This window comes from Rana temporaria, chromosome 3 (assembly GCF_905171775.1).
Source record: "Rana temporaria chromosome 3, aRanTem1.1, whole genome shotgun sequence".
Taxonomy (NCBI): Eukaryota; Metazoa; Chordata; class Amphibia; order Anura; family Ranidae; genus Rana; species Rana temporaria.
Window position 1 is genome coordinate 126,790,742 of NC_053491.1, and position 19,820 is coordinate 126,810,561.

General features: G+C 40.7%; 1 protein-coding gene across 1 annotated transcript in view; it reads left to right on the plus strand.

Moving 5' to 3' along the window:
- The window catches only part of CAMK1D (calcium/calmodulin dependent protein kinase ID), a 404,427-nt gene that overhangs the window by 190,118 nt on the left and 194,489 nt on the right, over positions 1 to 19,820 (plus strand). Inside the window, exon 2 of the mRNA XM_040343402.1 lies at positions 16,397 to 16,528. Coding sequence (XP_040199336.1) covers positions 16,397 to 16,528 — 132 coding nt within the window. The remainder of the gene's footprint in view (positions 1 to 16,396; positions 16,529 to 19,820) is intronic.

Below are 19,820 nucleotides of genomic sequence, written 5' to 3' on the forward strand. Positions count from 1 at the left end.
GACTCTGCCCACCCAACGCCACTTATAAATAAAATATCACTTTTGGTTGGACTGGTCATTAAATCAAACTGGTTCTTGTTGCAGGTAGATCCAAGTGCTCAGTGAAAGGCAGAGTACTAAGGACTTGTAAAAAATGAAAACAAAAAAACTATTGTTGGGAAACTGTCCCTTTCTGCGGCAATGTGGTTTTCCTGGTTCCTAATGGTTATTCAATGCTCCCTGTTTGCATGTCATACATTTCTAATGGTAATTATTCTTAGTATAGATCAGGGGCCCTCAAACTTTTTAAACAGCGGGCCAGTGCACGGCCCCTCAGACTGTTGGGGGGCCAGACTATAGTTTAAAAAATTATGAACCTATGCACACATATTATTTGAAGTGCAAAAAAACAGGAAAAAACAATACAATATTTAAAATAAGGAACAATTTTAATCAACATAGTATTTCACAGACTCCCCTCATCACAGAACCCCTCCCCAACACAGACCCCCCCTCATCACGAAACCCCCCCATCACATATTCCTCCCCATCACACAAACCCCCCCCCCATTAAAGATTCCGTCCATATTAGGCCCCCATTACAAAGCCCCCCAACACAAACTCCTCTATATCGCAAAGCCCCCAATAACAGACCCCCCACCACAAACTCCTTTCCATCAAAAAGCCCCCATAACAGATCCTTCCCATCATAAAGCCCCCCAACACACAAACTCCTCTCAATCACAAAGCCCAGAATAACAGACCCCCATAACAGATCCCCATCACAGACTCCTCGCCATCACATATCCCCCCATCAAAAAGCCCCCATATCAGGTCCCCCCCCCATCACAGACTCCCCCTATCACAAAGCCCACTCAACACAAACTCCTCTCCTCACATAGCCCCCATCACAGATCTTCCCCCATCACATATCCCCCCCCATCAATATTACACTGCCACCCCTTCTATAACATCCCAGCACGCCACCTCTGCTACCTCAATCACACAAGACACGAAGCATGGCAGGTCCGGACAAAGGGGCGGCACTTTGCTAGTGAAAGGCAGGTGTTTGATTGCTGAAACCGCCCTGCTGCTTAACTCAAAAGGCCCGGCTTTTGTTTGGACCTGTCGTGTTTCATTTTGTGTGATAAAAAGGTAGCAGAGGGGAGGGGGATTGCTGCGATATTAAAGGGGCAGTCCGTGGGCCGGGTAAATCACACTGACGGGCCGGATCCAGTCCGCGGGCCGAAGTTTGAGGACCCCTGGTATAGATTTTACACTATGCAAATATTTACTGTATTGATATCCATGGACATAATTTTTGTAACCGGGAAAATAGCACTGATTATTTGTACGCACGGGTGAAGCAAGGGAATTATTTAGTGATCGTCAATGGTGTACCACTTCTGTTTGCTCATAAATTCTTTCATTATGAGTAGCTTAAAACAAATGAAGGCAAACGTAGGATATTTATGATTCCTTCTGGCCTTTCTGAAAATACTCCTATTTCTCGAAAAGCTGTTCTTTACCAATACTTATGCAGAATCAGAACAAACATATGACTCAGCTGTGCTTTAGCTGTCAAGAAACTACAAATCAAAGCCTTTGCTAACCTCCGGCTGGAAGGACATGCTGTGATGTGTAGCTCCTGACAGCTGGACCATCACAATTTGCCCTCATCGGTCCTTCAATTTTGTACTTGGGCATTATATTGCTTCTTAAGAAATAAGAGGTCTAATCACATAAGAAGTCATTTATGGAGGCAAGTGCAAATAAAACTATTGATATTACCAGTAGATGTCAATGAGCCTCATGCAGTTTTTTTTCTTGTGCAAGAAAGTGATGAATGTAAAAAATTAAATGAAATTATTGTAGGCTACCCCTCTATTTATTCTTTGAATTAGTTTAAATAAACAACCCTCTTTATACGTAATGGCCAAGTAAATGGATGCCTCATATGATAAAGCTGCTTACGCAATACAGTACAGTGCAAACATTTGAAGGCAGATATGAAAAAATGATGTAAATTAAAGTAGAACTATAGTCAAAAAAATTTTTTTTTAATTTTGGGTAGAGTAAAGGAGGGTTATAACCACTGCAAGGTTTATTTTTTCCCATCTTTGTCGTCCCATTCGGGAGATTTACCTTTACTTCCTGTCCTATAGCCAAAGCATGAAGTGAGAAGAAATCCCTACTAATTAAGGGAATTTCTTGGGGACCCCCATTGGAAGATTTACTCTCTATTACTTTTCTGGGGACAACCCAAAATTTGGGATTTTCTTTTACTTTCACTTTCAATGATAAAGATAAACAGGACAAATAGAGAAGGTCAGTCTGCCTAACAGTAACACAGACAGCAATAAAAACCTAACAAGCATTATAATCCCTCTCCCCTCTATCTAAAACTAAAAAAAAGTTTTGCCTTTAGTTATACTTTAAAAATGCTTTCAGCAATAGAAGTGTTAATAGTTTCTATTTTGTTAATTGAAAAAATATAAAGTAAATAAACAGAAAATAAATCCAAATCAAATCAATATTTGGTATGATCACCCATTGCCTTCAAAACGGCATTGATTCTTCAAATCTTCTAGGTACACACAGGGGTAGACTTACTAAAAATGGGGTACTTAGAATCTGGTGCAGCCGGAAATTCCGACCTCAAAACCGTGGATTTTTTCTGACGGATGATGGCTCAAACCTGTTTTGCATACACACGGTCGCACAAATGTCAGAAATTCCGAATGCCAAGAACGCGGTGACATACAAGACGTACGATGGCACAATTAAAGGGAAGTTCAATACCAGTCGTGTTAGTAGAAGTTTGGTGAGAGACGATTCGTGCTTTTCAGCCTTGTGCTTTTCAGTTTGTTACAGCGTGATGAATGTGCTATCTCCATTACGAGTTAGTTTTACCAGACCAAGCGCTTCTGTCTCGTACTTGATTCAGAGCTTGCATGGAATTTTGTGCGTTGGAATTGTCCACACACGATCGGAATTTTGTTGTCGAAAATTCCGACAGCAAATGTCCGATGGAGCCTACAAACGGTTGGAATTTCCGACAACAAGCTCCCATCGAACATTTGTTTCTGAAATTCCGTGTGTAGGCGGCATTAGTGACATGACAGCCTTCCAACCTTTTAATTTGAAGGAAAGAGGAGATGGGTATGCTGAGCTGCTAAGCAATAAGTATATCAGTGCTTCCATTTTAAAATGTATAGATTAATTTCTCCACAGTGCATAGAGCTACAGAAGTCATTGAATACTAAATAATAGTAAATAATTAACCTTAATCCATAACCCTTAAAAAATTAAATAAACAATCTAACTCTAAAAAAACAAAAAAAACACTACATTATTATTATTATTATTATTTTATTCTTATTATTATTATTATTAATAATAATAAAATGTTTGGGTGTTAATAATAGTAATGTATTTTTTTTTGTTTCTTTTAGGGTTAGAGTGTTTATTGTTTTTTTTTTTTTAAGGGTTATTATTATTGTAGCGCTACCCCCTCAGGAGCCGCTGGTTAGATTTGGGATCTACTCTCACTAATCTATCCACCCCCTTTAAGTGGCTCGAACCCTCCCTTGGCACACCAAGCAAATTGCAAATATATTGCGAATCCCACGTGTAGCTATGGGACAACAATAATACACAAATAAAATATCTAGAGTGACATGCAGTATTGTTACCTTTTCTTTGATTGCAGACTTCAGGAGCAAACACACCTCACAATAAATGCAGTTAAACCAAGAATAACTTTACTTGGCATGTAAGAATAAAAAAGAACAAACAATGATTTACACACACAAATATATATATATATATATATATATATATATATATATATATATATATATATATATATATATATATAATCTCTGTCTCTGCAAAGGGCCCTTTGCGAGTGTCAATAAAACAACAAAAGGAATGTTAACAGTATAAACTTTAGAATTAACTTTAAATCTATGCTCGCGAGCTCCCCTAGTGGGCAGTCTATTGAAGTAAAATTGCTAACAAATCTCAATCAGGCCTAACCTGCTCAACTCCAGAAAGTTCCTCAGCGACGAAGTCTATTTGTAGGCTCGTTGGTGCACTTTTTTATATATTTGTAATCCACAGGGGTATTTAAGCTCAGTCTAAGGTATTATCAACACAGGTGTAATGTACCGATCCTCCAGTCAGCATCAGTCAACATGGCCAGCGTGACTTTCAGATATTCCTTAAACAGATCAGTAAACAGTATGCCTTTCTGAGATGTGAGGCACTGTAAGTCACAAAGCTATTGGATATGGAAACTTGGGCAAGTGCCCTCTCACCCGAACAGACCTAGTGCGCCTGAACTTCTTGCTGAAGATAAACTGTTCAGTGGCACGCCACAGCACATGATCTCCGGTGTCCTGCTTTCTGCAGCTCCAGTCGTCAGTCAGTCTGTCCGCTCTCCTGGAACACGAGCTGGATACACTTGATCTTGTCCCCTCCGGATGGTTGGTCTCCCGGAGGATCCAGGCCCAGGCTTCGGGCCTAAAAGCTTAGCTGTGGTGCTCTCCACAGCTCCGCAGAGGGAGAGATGCAGATCCCAAGAGAGCGAGTTCGGCTCCACCCAGTCTTTAAATAACCTCCCCCATAAGTCTGTGCGGAGGTGTCATGTGCTCCAGGAAGACAAGGCATTGTGGGAACTATAGTCTATTTGTACTAATTGTCAATGGAGTCCATTTCTCCTGGTACCTCTACTCCCACAATGCATTGGTTTCTTTAGAAAGAGATAAACAAACAAATATATACAGGTAACTGGAACCCCCGGGAGAAATTTAGGCATGCAAGATTACCACAAGTCTTTGACAATATGACCCCCGCTACATTATTATTATGATTATTATTATTATTATTGAATCGTGAATAGTGAATGCGCGCTAAAACACACGAGTGGCGACTTGGAGTGGAGATGTGAACCATCGCCATAGAAAATAAAAAAATTTTTCTCCTCCCAGCATTTTGGAGCTTCAAGCTAAAAAAAGGTGTGATATGCTGATAAAATAGGGGGACATTTATTATAGCACTTCTGAATTGTTTCCATCAGAAGGTGTGAGAAATTCTTTTGGGATTACATACGGAACAAACAAGGTTAACTATTTTTATATATATATATTTTTATTGAAAATTTACAACAGAATCAGAAAGGGGTAGATTTACAAAGCTTGTATCTAACCCACTACCAAGTTTTCCTTTTACTGCATTGATATTTTGTCTTTGTCCCTAATATCATGCATAATCACATTAACATATATGTTGGGTAACTAACTATTACCAAAATAATTATAGTGGAAGCATGTATGAGTAATTGGCATTTAACTGATATTATAACCAATTAATCTGTATAGAAGGTCTACTATGAAATATATATAAAAAAAAAAAAGTAAGAACAGAAATAAAATAAAGAAAAATCCTTTTATATTAGTAATAATATAAAGTAATAGTTAAACAATCAACAATAAATAATCAGTAATCTTAAATAATTAATGCAAAGAATTAGAGAAAAACAACAGAATGGGAAAGACTAGAGAGCTTTTCAAGAAAATTGGAAATATCAAGGGAAAGTTTTGTGCAAAGATGGGCAAGATAATAGATAAAAATGGCAAGCACCTGACAGAAGCAGAAGAGATAAAGAAGAGATGGCAAGATTACACAGGAACTATACAAGAATGATCTGAATGTCAAGAAGCAACAGTTAGAACAGGACACAGAACAACTGTCAGCTTCAAAATTGAAAAAGGAGTGCGGAAAGGATGTATATTGTCACCCTACCTATTTAACTTATATGCAGAGTACATCATGCGAATTGCCAGCATTGACGAATCACAAGCCGAAATTATGATCGCAGGGAAAAATATCAACAACCTGCTATATGCAGACGACACCACACTAATGGCAGAAAATGAAGAACTAAAGTCTCTTAATGAAGGTGAACGAGGAGAGCGCAAAAGCTGACATAAAATTGAACATTAAGAAAAATAAGATCATGGCAACTGTGCCCATCACTCCTTGGCAAATAGACAGAGAAGAAATGGAAACAGCGACAGATTTTATCTTCCTAGGCTCCAAGATCATGGCGGATGGTGACTGTAGCCATGAGATTCAGATACGCCACGAAAGCAATGGCAAACCTAGACAACATTATAAAAAGCAGAGACATCACCCTACCGACAAAGTGCCTTATAGTCAAAGCTATGGTATTCCCAGTAGTAACCATTGGCTGTGAAAGTTGAACCATAAGGAAGGCTGAACACCCAAGAATTTATGCTTTTGAACTATGATGTTGGAGAAGACTCTTGAAAGTCCCTTCGATGGCAAGAAGATAAAACCAGTCAATCATGAAGGAAATCAACCCTGAATATTCACTGAAAGGACAGATGCTGAAGCTGAAACTCAAATACTTTGGCCACCTAATGCGAAGAAAGACTGTGATGCTGGGAAACATGGAAAGAAAAAGAAGATGACAGAAAACAAGATACATAGATAGCATCATTGAAACAATGAACATGAAAATAAGCAAGCTCCGGGAGGCAGTGGAGGACTGAAAAGCCTGGCGGGCTATGGTCCATGAGGTCACGAAGAGTCGGGCGCGACTGATAGTATTCGATAGTATTGTGGTTCACTATGTTGAAGGTCCTTAAAATTTGCGCAGACACTCAGTGGAGAAAAATTGTTGATACTAGAAATCACTTGGTTGGATTCTTATGCCGTGTACACACGCTCGGAATTTCCGACAACAAATGTTCGATGGGTACTTTTGGTTGGAAATTCCGACCGTGAGTAGGCCCCATCGGCAAAAATTTGAGAGTTGGTTCTCATCTTTTCCAACTAAATATGCTCTCGTAAATTCCGATCGTGTGTGGACAATTCCGTTGCACAAAATTCCATGCATGCTCTGAATCAAGTACAAGACGGCCTGGTAAAACTAGCATTTGTAATGGAGATGGCACATTTGTCACGCTGTAACAAACTGAAAAGCATGAGGCTGAAAAGCGCGAATCGTCTCTTACCAAACTTCTACTAACACAACGTATTGAGCTTCCCTTTTCTAGTGCTGTCGTACGTCACGCGTTCTTGACGTTCGGAATTTCCGCAAATATTTGTGTGACCGTGCGTATGCAAGACAAGTTTGCGCCAACAACTGTCGGAAATGTATCCACGGTTTTGTTGTTGGAATGTCCGATCGTCTGTAAGCAGCATTAGACTGCCTAGAGAATTATTCATATTTGCTTTAATGTACCATTCAGTATAACGAAATGGTGTCATCAGTTGGGATATTTCTGAGTTTTCCAGAAGGTTAACTTTTATGCCTCCATCACTAGTAGAATATACTTGCCTTGCTTTGTCTACCTTGACACTCAATTCATCTACAAGGGTCAATGCAAAACTGCATTGTGTAAGCTCAGGGTGGATTTCCAGTTTAAGCTTGCACAGGGCTAGGTGTTTCCCCCTCCATCATGTGACAGTGCAGGGCCAATCACTAATGAGCATTTACTGCTAGGGGATGAGGCCAAGCAACACTTTAACCACTTCAGCCCCGGAGGATTTGGCTGCCGAATGACCGAGCCACTTTTTGGGATTCAGCACTGTGTCGCTTTAACTGACAATTGCGCGGTCGTGCGATGTGGCTCCCAAACAAAATTTATGTACTTTTTTTCTCACAAATAGAGCTTTCTTTTGGTGGTATTTGATCACTTCTGCGTTTTTTATTTTTTGCGCTATAAACAAAAAAACTGTGACAATTTTTTTCCTCAGTTTATGGGTCGAGATGGGTCGAGGCTGGGTCTTCCAACATGACAATGACCCGAAGCACACAGCCAGGATAACCAAGGAGTGGCTCTGTAAGAAGCATATCAAGGTTCTGGCGTGGCCTAGCCAGTCTCCAGACCTAAACCCAATAGAGAATCTTTGGAGGGAGCTCAAACTCACCTGACTGATCTAGAGAAGATCTGTGTGGAGGAGTGGGCCAAAATCCCTCCTTCAGTGTGTGCAAACCTGGTGAAAAACTACAAGAAACATTTGACCTCTGTAATTGCAAACAAAGGCTACTGTACCAAATAATAACATTGATTTTCTCAGGTGTTCAAATACTTATTTGCAGCTGTATCATACAAATAAATAGTTAAAAAAATCATACATTGTGATTTCTGGATTTTTTTTTTGATTATGTCTCTCACAGTGGACATGCACCTACGATAACAATTTCAGACCCCTCCATGATTTCCAAGTGGGAGAACTTGCAAAATAGCAGGGTGTTCAAATACTTATTTTCATCACTGTATATTTACACCTTAAAGTGGATGTAAACCCACTCTCATCCTTTCTAAACTACTGCCATAGTGCTGATCTATACATTTTTCGACGAGAAAACTGTCGAGGATCCCTTCGAGCCAGTAAGAGAGCATGTCTTCTTTTTCCTCGACGGGAATGGAGAAACTTGCCTTGTCCTCGACAGCCTAACAAGGAACTCGACGAGGAAAACGATGTGTTTCGCCCGTCGAGTTCCTCAGTCGTGTGTACGAGGCTTGAGACGAACGGAGCAGGGGGTGAGGCTGATGGTTTTTATTTTAGGTCCGCTGTGACCATAATGCAACAAGATAATCACCTGTGAGGAACTCGCTGCTTAGTTCACTATTGAAGTGCCTTGATTTGCTGTATCAAATGTGAGTGCAATGTGTGAAGCTGTTTTACTGATTTTAAATAAACAAGTTTGATATACTTCACCATTGGAGTCACTTTACCTTTCATGTGGAACAACGTTTCGGCTTGTGAGAATCACTGGTGGAATTGGTCAGTTTGTGTGGAGAAATATTTTGCTGTTTGTGCCAAGCATGAGAATGCAAGGCATATCGCATTGGTAAGCGCAATTCTTATGGGTGTGGAGTCACTGAGCACTTTGGTGTGGTGAAAGGTCTCATATTAAGAAGATTTTTTGAAGATTTGTTTTCCTTTGGACACTTTAATTGTTTTCACCTGGAATATTATCACCTTGGACTTTCTATGTGGACGCTTTTTCACGTTTATATTTATACAATTTTTTCACTTTATTTATATATTCCTGCATTCCTCACAATATTTTCTGTATCACAAATGTATTGTTTAATATTTAGAAACGTTTAGTTATTTTTTAGCGCTACTATTTTGTTCATTCAGAATTTTTGGTACACATTATTATTATTTAAGTACCGTATTTATCGGGGTATTGCGCGCTCCGGCGTATAGCGCGCACCCCTAATTTTGACCCGTTTTTCCTGTAAAAAAAAACATTTTATTACATTTTACTACTTACAGTTTTGGTGTCTTGCCCGGCGTCCATTGGCGGCCTCGTCCGGTCCGGCGTCCATCTGCGGCCTCGGTGGTGTCCTCCCGGCTTCTCCTGCGCTGTCTTCATGTCGAATCCCCGCTTCCCGCGCTCAGTTTGAAGCCTCCGCCGACGTATACCGAGCACAGTACACTCGGGTATATTCGACCAGGCTCGGCTTCTCACGCATAAACGTCACAGAGCGTGACTACGAGTGAAGCCGAGCCTGGCCGAATGTACCCGAGTGTACTGCGCTCGGTATATGTCGGCGCAGGCATTCAAACACGGCGCGGGAAGCGGGTATCGGCGTATATCGCGCACCCAAGATTTTGCCAAAAAAATGCGCGATATACGCCGATAAATATGGTAGCTGCTTTTTTGAGGTTCGCACAGTCATTGGCGCAGTGGGGTGGAAGGAATCCGAAGGAGCGCCTATTATTCTCTTTTTTTTCACTATTTGTTTAGAGATATGTAAATAACCTGTCATTCACAGCAAGGGGGAAGAACGGACAAAAGTTTTCTCCTGTTTGTCCGTTTATCTCACTGAAAAAAACAAAAGGGGGATTGCTCAGAGCTGCATTAACTCTTTGTGGCAAGACTGGGCACAGATGATAGGAAATCTTTTACTCTACATTGTGACAGCAAAAAAAAAATGGGTTTACATCTACTTTAACACATCCCTGGTTTATGGTATTATAATGAAAATAAATTAAACATTCAGGACTCGATACACATTTTTGATTAAAATGACATAGAAATGTTCCTTGAAAAATTGGTGTTGTGCTGCAGATTGCCATATTAATGGTAAACAGATCAATGAACCACGCAGATCTGTAAACAGCAGTGCTGGCCTAATCCATCATCACTGTGAATTCAATAGTAGATCATTTGTATGTCACTCAGCAAGCAAAGAACAGAAAATGGCATTACTTGTATCTGAACGATTTTTAAAAGAGTGTTAATTTTGTCATGAAAGAAGTTGTATAGCTATAGCGGAATTCACAGACCATTTATTTTGTTTTTGCACAAATATAGATTGATACAGTCAAAAAAAAGATTTTTACCATGACATAATCATCATGTTGTTTATAAATTTTCTTAGACATTTATGATTGGCAGATTTAAGAACTTTTATTGTAGATTTTTTTTTTTTTAACACAATTAGGTAGATTCAGTAAGAGTTAGGCCGGCTTATCAGTAGATAAGCCAACCTAACTCAGAATCTAAGCCGACTTATGTTTAAGTGTATGCTCAAACAGAGATACGCTTAAACATATCTAACATAGGACGGCTTGCGCCGTCCTATCTTAGGTTGCAATATTTCGGATGGCCGCTAGGTGGCGCTTCCATTGCGGTCGGCGTAGAATATGTAAATGAGTAGATACGCCGATTCACGAACGTACGCCCGGCCGCCACAGTACATTTACGCCGTTTCCGTAAGCCATTATCAGGCCTAAAGTTATTCCGTCTATTAGATGGAATAGCAATGTTAAAGTATGGCCGCCGTTCCCGCTTCAAGATTCGAAATTTTTACGTTGTTTGCGTAAGTCGTCCGCGAATAGCGATTTACGTCGTTTACGTCCACGTCAAAACCAATAGGCCCGTGCGGCGTACTTAGCCGCAATGCACACTGGGAAATGTAGGCGCCCGGCGCATGCGCAGTCAAAAAAAAAACATCAAAAACGTAAGGTCAAGCCTTATTAACATAAAACACGCCCCCCTTACACACATTTGAATTCGGCGCCCTTACGCCCGCCTGCTTTAGGCTACGCCGCCGTAACATAGCAGGCAAGTACATTGTGAATCATGTACTTGCCTAGCTAACTTACGGTGGCGTAGCCTAAACACGCTAAGCTACGCCGCCGCAAGTTTAGGCATCTGTACTTGAATCTACCTAAATAGGCTTAATTTACAAGGCTCCTAAAGCCAGCCATACACGGTTCGAATTTCGAAATAATTTTCTTTAGAAAATCGTATCAAAGAATTTTCGTACGAATTTCGCACACTTGGTGGGCTGCAGCAACAGCTGATTTTCGTGCGGCAAACAAATTTGAGAAATCCCACATGTTGGAAATTTTTTGAAAAACAAACAATTTTCCGATCAATGATGGAAAAATCGTGAGAGAAATGTAATAGAAAAAAAAATGCGCATGTGCAAGAAAAGAATATTCCCGGAGAGAAACGAATATTCCCGGCAACATGAAGGTTTGGTCGGCCGAATTTCGAAAATCAATGGTGGCATCATCGGATCACAAAAAAAACGAACTTTCTGATTTTGAAAAGAAAATTAGTTCCAAATTCGACCGTGTATGGCCTGCTTTAATTTAACCACGTGATTGTAATTTTGAAATGTTATTGCAAAAAATAATTTTTTATCTAGTGTGTTTTTATGTTAAATTATTTAACCATTTCAGTCCTGGAAGAATTGGCTGCTCAATAACCGGGCCATTTTTTGCGATACGGCCCTGCGTCGCTTTAACTGACAATTACGCAGTCCTGCAACTCTGTACCCAAACAAAAGGGATGTCCTTTTTTTTTCCCACAAATAGAGCTTTCTTTTGGTGATCATCTCTGTGTTTTTATTTTTTGCACTAAAAATAAAAAAAGAGCGACAATTTTGAAAAAAACACAATATTTTTTACTTTTTGCTGTAATAAATTGCCCCAATGTTTTTTTTAAAAAGCTGATTGATTTTTTCCTCAGTTTAGGCCGATATGTACTCCAACATATTTGTGGTGATAAAAATTGCAAAAAGCGTATATTGATTGGTTTGCGCAAAAGTTATAGCGTCTACAATATAGGGAATAGATTTATGGCATTTTTGTTTATTATTTTTTTTTTTATTGGTAATGACGGCGATATGCGATTTTTATCTGGACTGCAACATTATAGCGGACACATCGGACACGTTTGACCCATTTTGGGACCATTGGCATTTTATACAGCGATTAGTGCTATAAAAAAGCACTAATTACTGTATAAATGTGACTGGCAGGAAAAGGGTTAACACTAGGGGGCGATCAAAGGGTTAATTGTGTGTCCTAGGGAGTATTTTAACTGTAGGGGGAGGGAACTGAAAAGAGGTGACTGTGTTCCCTATATGTGTTTTCTAACTGTAGGGCCCAACCTTTTGAAGGCCGAGGGCCACTTAAAGCGACTTAGTAATTAGTCGCGGGCCACAATGAGCGGAGTGGGCAGATGACGGGTCAGTGTCTATGCCAAGCAGAGACAGCCCAATCTACTTTATGGGCCTCTGATCCAATCCAATTTTTTTTAAGCAGATCTGATTGGAGGTAGCCAGGTGTAAATGGACAAAAGTCTGTTTACATCTACCGATCCATAGAAAGTGAATGGAGGGTCTGATTGGGTCGGACCGATCGCTTGAAAGGGGCCTAAGGCTGCTTTTATACTGATGGTCTGTGGTCTATTGTGGCGCAGTGTACCTGTGGTTTTCCTGCAGTTATCTACATTTTGCCATCGACGTCTATTATATCTTGCAGGTGTGGTGCACTTTCTGAAAAGCCGCTTGCTTCCTCTCCTGCCAGCTTTATTTACAACACGGCAACCTGCAATCTGGGCTTGCCAACCAGCCATCCCAGAGCAGGAGGTCGCGGGCCACATCCGGGGCTCCGCGGGCCACATCCGGGGCTCCGCGGGCCACATCAGGGGCTCCGCGGGCCACATCAGGGGCTCCGCGGGCCACATCAGGGGCTCTGCGGGTCACTTTAGGGGCTCCGCGGGCCACTGGTTGGGCACCCCTGCTGTAGGGGGATGGGACTCACTATAGAACTGGGATGTGTGTTTACTAAAAATGCCTGCTTGTCTGGGCATATGTATGGATAAACTTTAGTTTTTGCGACAACTGAAAGATATCTTATTTCTGATTGCTTGCTTCGGGATTGTACTTTGGCGATCACTCGCCACCTTATTTAATAAGCTGCATTGTTCTCTTTTAGTATATGAGGCAAAGCTTTGATAGAAGTTGAAGAGCAGAAAGATTTACTCAAGTGACTAGGCGGCCTAGATAAGCGTCTTTGACACCCCTTAGCTGTGGACATCTGTTCAGTGGATACATCTATATTTTTCATGGGCTCTACTTAGTAATACACAGTCCATATTACAGCAGACATCGTGCCGTTACTAAACTTAGTTTGATAAACTCAAACAGCGCCAGATAAAATTGAAATAGTCCGTGGTCTACACACAGGGAAAACAACCTTTAGTTTGATCCTGTTTACAGCTACGTTACTCAAGGCATCGGTTACCCACTTGTGGCTTTAGATATTATGTGATTCCCTAATAATAATAATACATTTTTCTTTTTATGTCACAATGTAGAGTAAGTATGATTAGTATAAGATTTCCTATCATCTGGGCCCAGTCTTACCACACAGAGTTAATCCAGCTCTGAGCAATCCTCTTTTATTATTCAGTGAAAATTAACAGACTTCCAGATAAAAACCTGTCTAAATAAAAAGTCCTTTCCTCTCTCCTTGCTTTGAGTGACAGGTTATTTAGGTTATTTACATATCTAGCTTGGACATGTTTATCATAATATGAGGTGATCCACAGTATAAAAAGTGAGAAATCCACCCCTCCCCCACATAACACATCCTGGTAATATACAATGAACTGTGGATCACCTCATATTATGATAAAAATAACATAACATATGATAAACATGTCCAAGCTAGATATGTAAAGGGCTCAATAGTTTTTTTTTTTTATGATTTGTACGTGTTTCTTTCCATCATGACAATGTTTTGCACATTTTATTGGCTATTTATAAGCATTTTTTTTTTTTTTTTATAGAATTATGTAATTCCCATATTAAAAAGTTTTTTTTACTGCTTTAATAAAGTGGTTATAAACCCTTATGCCGCGTACACACGGTCGTTTTTTGTGATGAAAAAAAACTAAATTTTTAAAAACGTCATTTAAAATGACCGTGTGTGGGGAAAACGTAGTTTTATGTCTTCTGAAAAACGAAAAAAAAAAATTCCAACATGCTTCAATTTTTTATGTCGTTTTTCAAAACGTTGTTTTTTGTGTCATTTAAAATGATAGTGTGTGGGTAAAACGAAGTTTTTTAACCCGCGCATGCTCAGAAGCAAGTTATGACGCAAGCTTGAATGGAACAGAGTGCCGTTGTACGTGCTGAACGTAACCGCGCTTTGCTAGAGCATTTTGAAAAAACGATGGTGTGTAGGCAACGTAGTTTTTTAAAATGAAGTTTGAAAAACGTTGTTTTGTTTCATGATTAAAAACGTTGTTTTATTTCATCACAAAAAACGACCATGTGTACGCGGCATTACACATACCCACTGAAGTGACTAGCCTCTCTGATACACATAGATGCGAACAAAGCTTCCTACATATGCTGTACCTATTTATCTATGCTTTCACTCCTCTATGCTCTGCAGCATTCTTCAACACACAGTTTAAAGGCTTTTTCTCAACTTCTGGAGCAAGAGGGCAGGAATCTGATGTCACACACTGGGCAAAATAGTGAAGAGAGTTCAATATGCAATCTGAGACCTGAGTGGAGAGAAAGGACTAACCCCCTTCTATACACTCTAGGGCCCAGGTTCTTGTACACTGGGCGTATCTCTGCGGTGGCGTAACGTATCCGATTTACGTTACGCCGCAGAAAGTTTTTCAGGCAAGTGCTTTATTCACAAAGCACTTGCCTGTAAAGTTGCGGCTGCGTATCGTAAATCACCCGGCGGAATTCAAATTCGGCAGGTAGGGGGCGTGTATCATTTAAATGAAGCGCGTCCCGCGCCGAACGAACGGCGCATGCGCCGTCCGTAAAATATCCCAGTGTGCATTGCTCCAAATGACGTCGGAAGGACGTCATTGGTTTCGACGTGAACGTAAATGACGTCCAGCCCCATTCACGGACGACTTACCCAAACAACGTAACTTTTGAAAATTTTGACGCGGGAACGACGGCCATACTTAACATTGGCTGCGCCTCATATAGCAGGGGCAACTTTACGCCGGGAAAAGCCTAATGTAAACATCGTAACTTTACTGCGTCGGCCGCGCGTACGTTCGGGAATTCGCGTATCTAGCTAATTTGCATACTCGACGCGGAATTCGACGGAAGCGCCACCTAGCGGGCCAAAAAAAATATTGCAGTTTAGATCCGACGGGGCAAGAGACTTACGCCTGTCGGATCTAATGGATATCTTTGCGTAACTGATTCTAAGAATCAGTCGCATAGATAAGACGGCTCAGATTAGGACTTACGACGGCGTACATGGCGCTGCGCCGTCGTAAGTCCTATGAGAATCTGGGCCTAGGAAAACATAGACAATTGAGGTTGGCAATTACCTGCTGTGTGCTGGGGGGGATAGGGGCAGGGTTTTCTCTTTTCTAGGGTGCTGAACCTGTGGCCCTCCAGTTGTTGCAGTCCCATGAGACATTGCAAGGCTGACAGTTACAAGCATGACTCCCCAAGGAGAGGGTAATGATGAAACTTGTAGTTTTGCAACAGCTGGAGGGCCACAGGTTGGGCATCATGCTCTAGATTGCCTGGTGTTCATATAAACATTTGAAAGTGGCTCATGCAGATGGCAGAGAAAGGAGACAGCAGAGAGGAAGCTAGCGAACAAAAAACCCTTGTGGCGGACTTTTAAGGCACATGAAGAATATAAAAGTAGTTAGACAAAATATTAGTTTTATTGAATACATTATATAACAGAATTAAACATATGGCATATGGAATGTATCTATAACATTGTCACCATTTGTACATATAATGCTCTACTGTTCAATACTTACACCCAACGCGTTTTGGCGTACACGTATCTCCTTCATTGGATTGAGACAAATACACACTATAGAGGGATATACTGTGTTAATTTGTAGTTTTTAGAGGTTTACAGCCATTTTAACCCTCATTATATTCCTTCTCTTTAGTGCACCTAACCATGCATGCTATTGAAGGATGATTTTGTGCTCTTTTTTGGGATGTGTAAGTGTGGTGTGATCTAAATAGTGTAGGTTGTGTGTTCCTGAGAGCTACATACAATAAAACTGGAATCTCTAATTTTGTGTGTCTTTTGTCCATAGGGGAGCATTCTCAGAAGTGGTGTTAGCCCAAGACAAGGTGACTGGTAAACTTTTTGCAGTGAAGTGCATCCCGAAGAAAGCTCTAAAAGGGAAGGAAAGCAGCATAGAAAATGAAATTGCTGTTTTAAAGAAGTAAGTACCAATGGCTTTAGAAAGCATTATCCGAAAACAAGTGGTATAAATCTATGTGACAAAAACCTTATTGAACAACCTTCATAACAACCAACGCATAAATGGAACATCTCAGTGTGATTTCCAGAAGTTGCCAACACCCCTGGTAAACAGGAAAATGTGGAGAGACCCCCTAAATGGGGCTTTAAAGGCAACAAAAATATGTAGTAGTCATAGTAGTCAAAAAATGAAGTATTTTAATATACAAAATAGAAATTATACAAAATGAAAATTATACATATAAATTGTTTAAAAACAGTACATGGATGGGTATCATTGAAAAGTAACATCCATGAAGACGTACACGGCCCTACGCGTTTCGGATTACCCTTCATCAGGGGCCGAAATGTGTGTAGTCAACATATATAGGAACCACTTTTCTAAAAAACAAAAAAAAAAAAAAAAATACATATGTTACAAATATTACAAAAATGAAAAATGGCAATAAATACATCAAAAGGTGCAGATAAAAACACATACCACTCACAGCGTTTAATCAACCCTGCGCATCCCAGAAAAGGACACCACTGTTAGGACGCAGAAGATTCCTCTGGATGGAAAATAGGAGGAAGGAAGCCGGCGGTGCAGAATCGCATATAGCAAGATCTCAAGCCCTTATAGTCTCAAAGTGACATGTAATAATATACAAAACCTGTCTATAAATAAGGGACAGGATGAGTATGAATATAGTTAAATACTAAACCATTTACAAAAAGAAATATCTAAAATATATATAAATAACTGCATACCTGAGGTTTGCAGAAGTGTGTCAATATTATATTTGGCCAAAGGTGTCAGTAGAGAGCTAAGCAAAGCTCCAGCCTGTGAATACAATGGATGGCAGATAGGAACAGGCATTAAAATAGAAAACCAAAACACAAGTAAGGATTGAAGGCAAAAATGAATGGAGAGGTCTAGAGTAAAAGGTTGCTTACATGGGATGAACACTCAATATAGCCCAAGGACGTGCCGCTAGTACCACTGCCGTCCAGCAGTGTCTGACATTACTGGGCGGCTGAACGTTTTTATAGAGAAGCAGCAAGGCGGGCATTAGTATAGTGGGCGTGGTCCGAGGGATCAGGCAGGACATGATAGGCCAGCTATAATGAGGGGATGGTGATAGACAGACGCAATTGCGTCATGACAAAGGGGCGTGGCCAGGCGGGACGAAGAGACACTGGCAACACAGCGCCGCCCAAAAGGGCGGAGTCACGACACATAATACGTCGCAGCATCGAGGAAAAGAAGGGGGCGTGGCCGAGCGGGGCAAGGAGACGCCGATCATAGAAACAAAACCATAACAGCGCCGCCCAGAGGGGCGGAGTCACGGCGTGTGATACGTCGTAGTATCGAGGGAAGGCAGGAGAAAACTGCCAAGTGACAACCCGACACAAAAATAAAGACAGAACAATTGCTGGATGGGAATAGGCTATTGCAAAAGAAGAGGGCAGTACAAAAAGGAAGGTTACAAAAAATGTCTGCAGAAAACGTTTTACTAGAAAGTAATTGTAGGTTACAAAAACTGCTGGGGAAAAAAATATACCAAGCACAGAGTATATGATAGAGAATGAAACTTTAGACAAAACCATTTGAATATACAAACGGCATAGTTCTAAATACAATGGGCCAAAGACACACAGCAAATAATTAAATATATTTAGTTAGTAGGTATGTGGACAAGGACAAAGGGGAGAGAGATCCAGGGACATATAGGAAACTCAAGGGGGAATAGATAATAACCCCTGTAATTTCCAAGTCCCTGTTATGGGCGCAGGTATAGACCCTTGGTCAAACGACACCTGAAAGGTGCGGGGGGACCAGGTCTGAGAAAGCCGTCCCATAAGAGGGGGACGGCTTACGTGCGCCCAGCTATATATAGCGAGACAAACACCGCTCGGACATCAATTCTGGGCCTGAGTGAAATCCCCAAAAATGGGAATGCGCAGGGGATACAAGGACATGATAGTAGATATATAAATCATCAATATGAACACAAAGATGAAAGCAAAAAAACGAGAAACATGGAATGCAAAATACAAAATACAAAGAAGCAAAAACACCAAACAATTTAATCTCATATCAATCTTTCTCACACCCCCCAGATGAAAAGCCCTCCAAGAAGGGTCTAAAGCTAATCTGTTCATTTAGACCCGGAGGGTGGTTGGCCTCTAGCTCCGCAATCCAACGGGTTTCGAGTTGTAACAGAATTTTGTTCCAATCACACAGCCATACAATCTGAGCTCTCCTCTTTGTGTAACCAACTTGGTAGATTAGTGGAGAAAAAGGCGGCTCTTTTTTGGCACGTTGATAGCTTTGAGAAGTATCTGCGAGAGGACATTAACCCTTACGGGCTCCGTATCCAGATCTTCCCATTGTTAGACAACGTGGACTCTGACTTTCGCAAAAAATGGGAACATAACCTTCAGACATGTTCTGCAAATATGATGAAATTACTCATAGATGAATATAAGATTAGACTTGGGAAGGTTGAAAGAGACATTGATGATATTTATACCAAGCTCCAACCATTCTTGGCTCTCCCCGCTTTTAAAGAGCATGAAACCAAAATTAAGGGACGTCTAGATGTAATTACTGCCGAAACCCTATATAAGAAAGATAACAAATTTTGGAGGGACAAACGATCCTTCCAAGAGGGTAAAGCCTATAAATGGCAAACAGGCTATTCTATTCAGCAAAACTCCTCTAGGGGAGGTTCTACTTTCATCCCCAAAAAGGGTCAAAAAACTTCATCCAATGCCTCCAACAATGTCCCCCCAGCAAATTCTTCAAGAAACAGGAGCACGAAACCCAAACGAGCTCTATCTGACAAGGATGATAATACCACTAAAAAACGGCTAGTCCAAGAGTCAGGACCTACAAAAGCTCCTATTATTAGTGAGAAATCCAACAAACAAAGTAATTGTCAAGCCCAGACCACCGGCTTGTTTCCGGTGTTCTCGGCTTCACAACAATTGAATACACAATTAACTCTTGAAGGACTAAGACCAACAATTACTGAAACCACTGATATGGGTTTTTTTCCCCAAGTCCTTCCAACATCACAAGGCACGTAGAATCACCATGCGATCCTTCCGATCACCCTGTGTCCAACACAGGCATGGATATTATCAATCTTTCAAACTACCACCTTTCCAATGATGAGAGGACTTTATTGATGAGAGGTCTAACTTTTTGCCCTCAGGCACCCTTAGATACCTTTGAGCTTACAAAGGATATTCATCTGTTTGCTAGA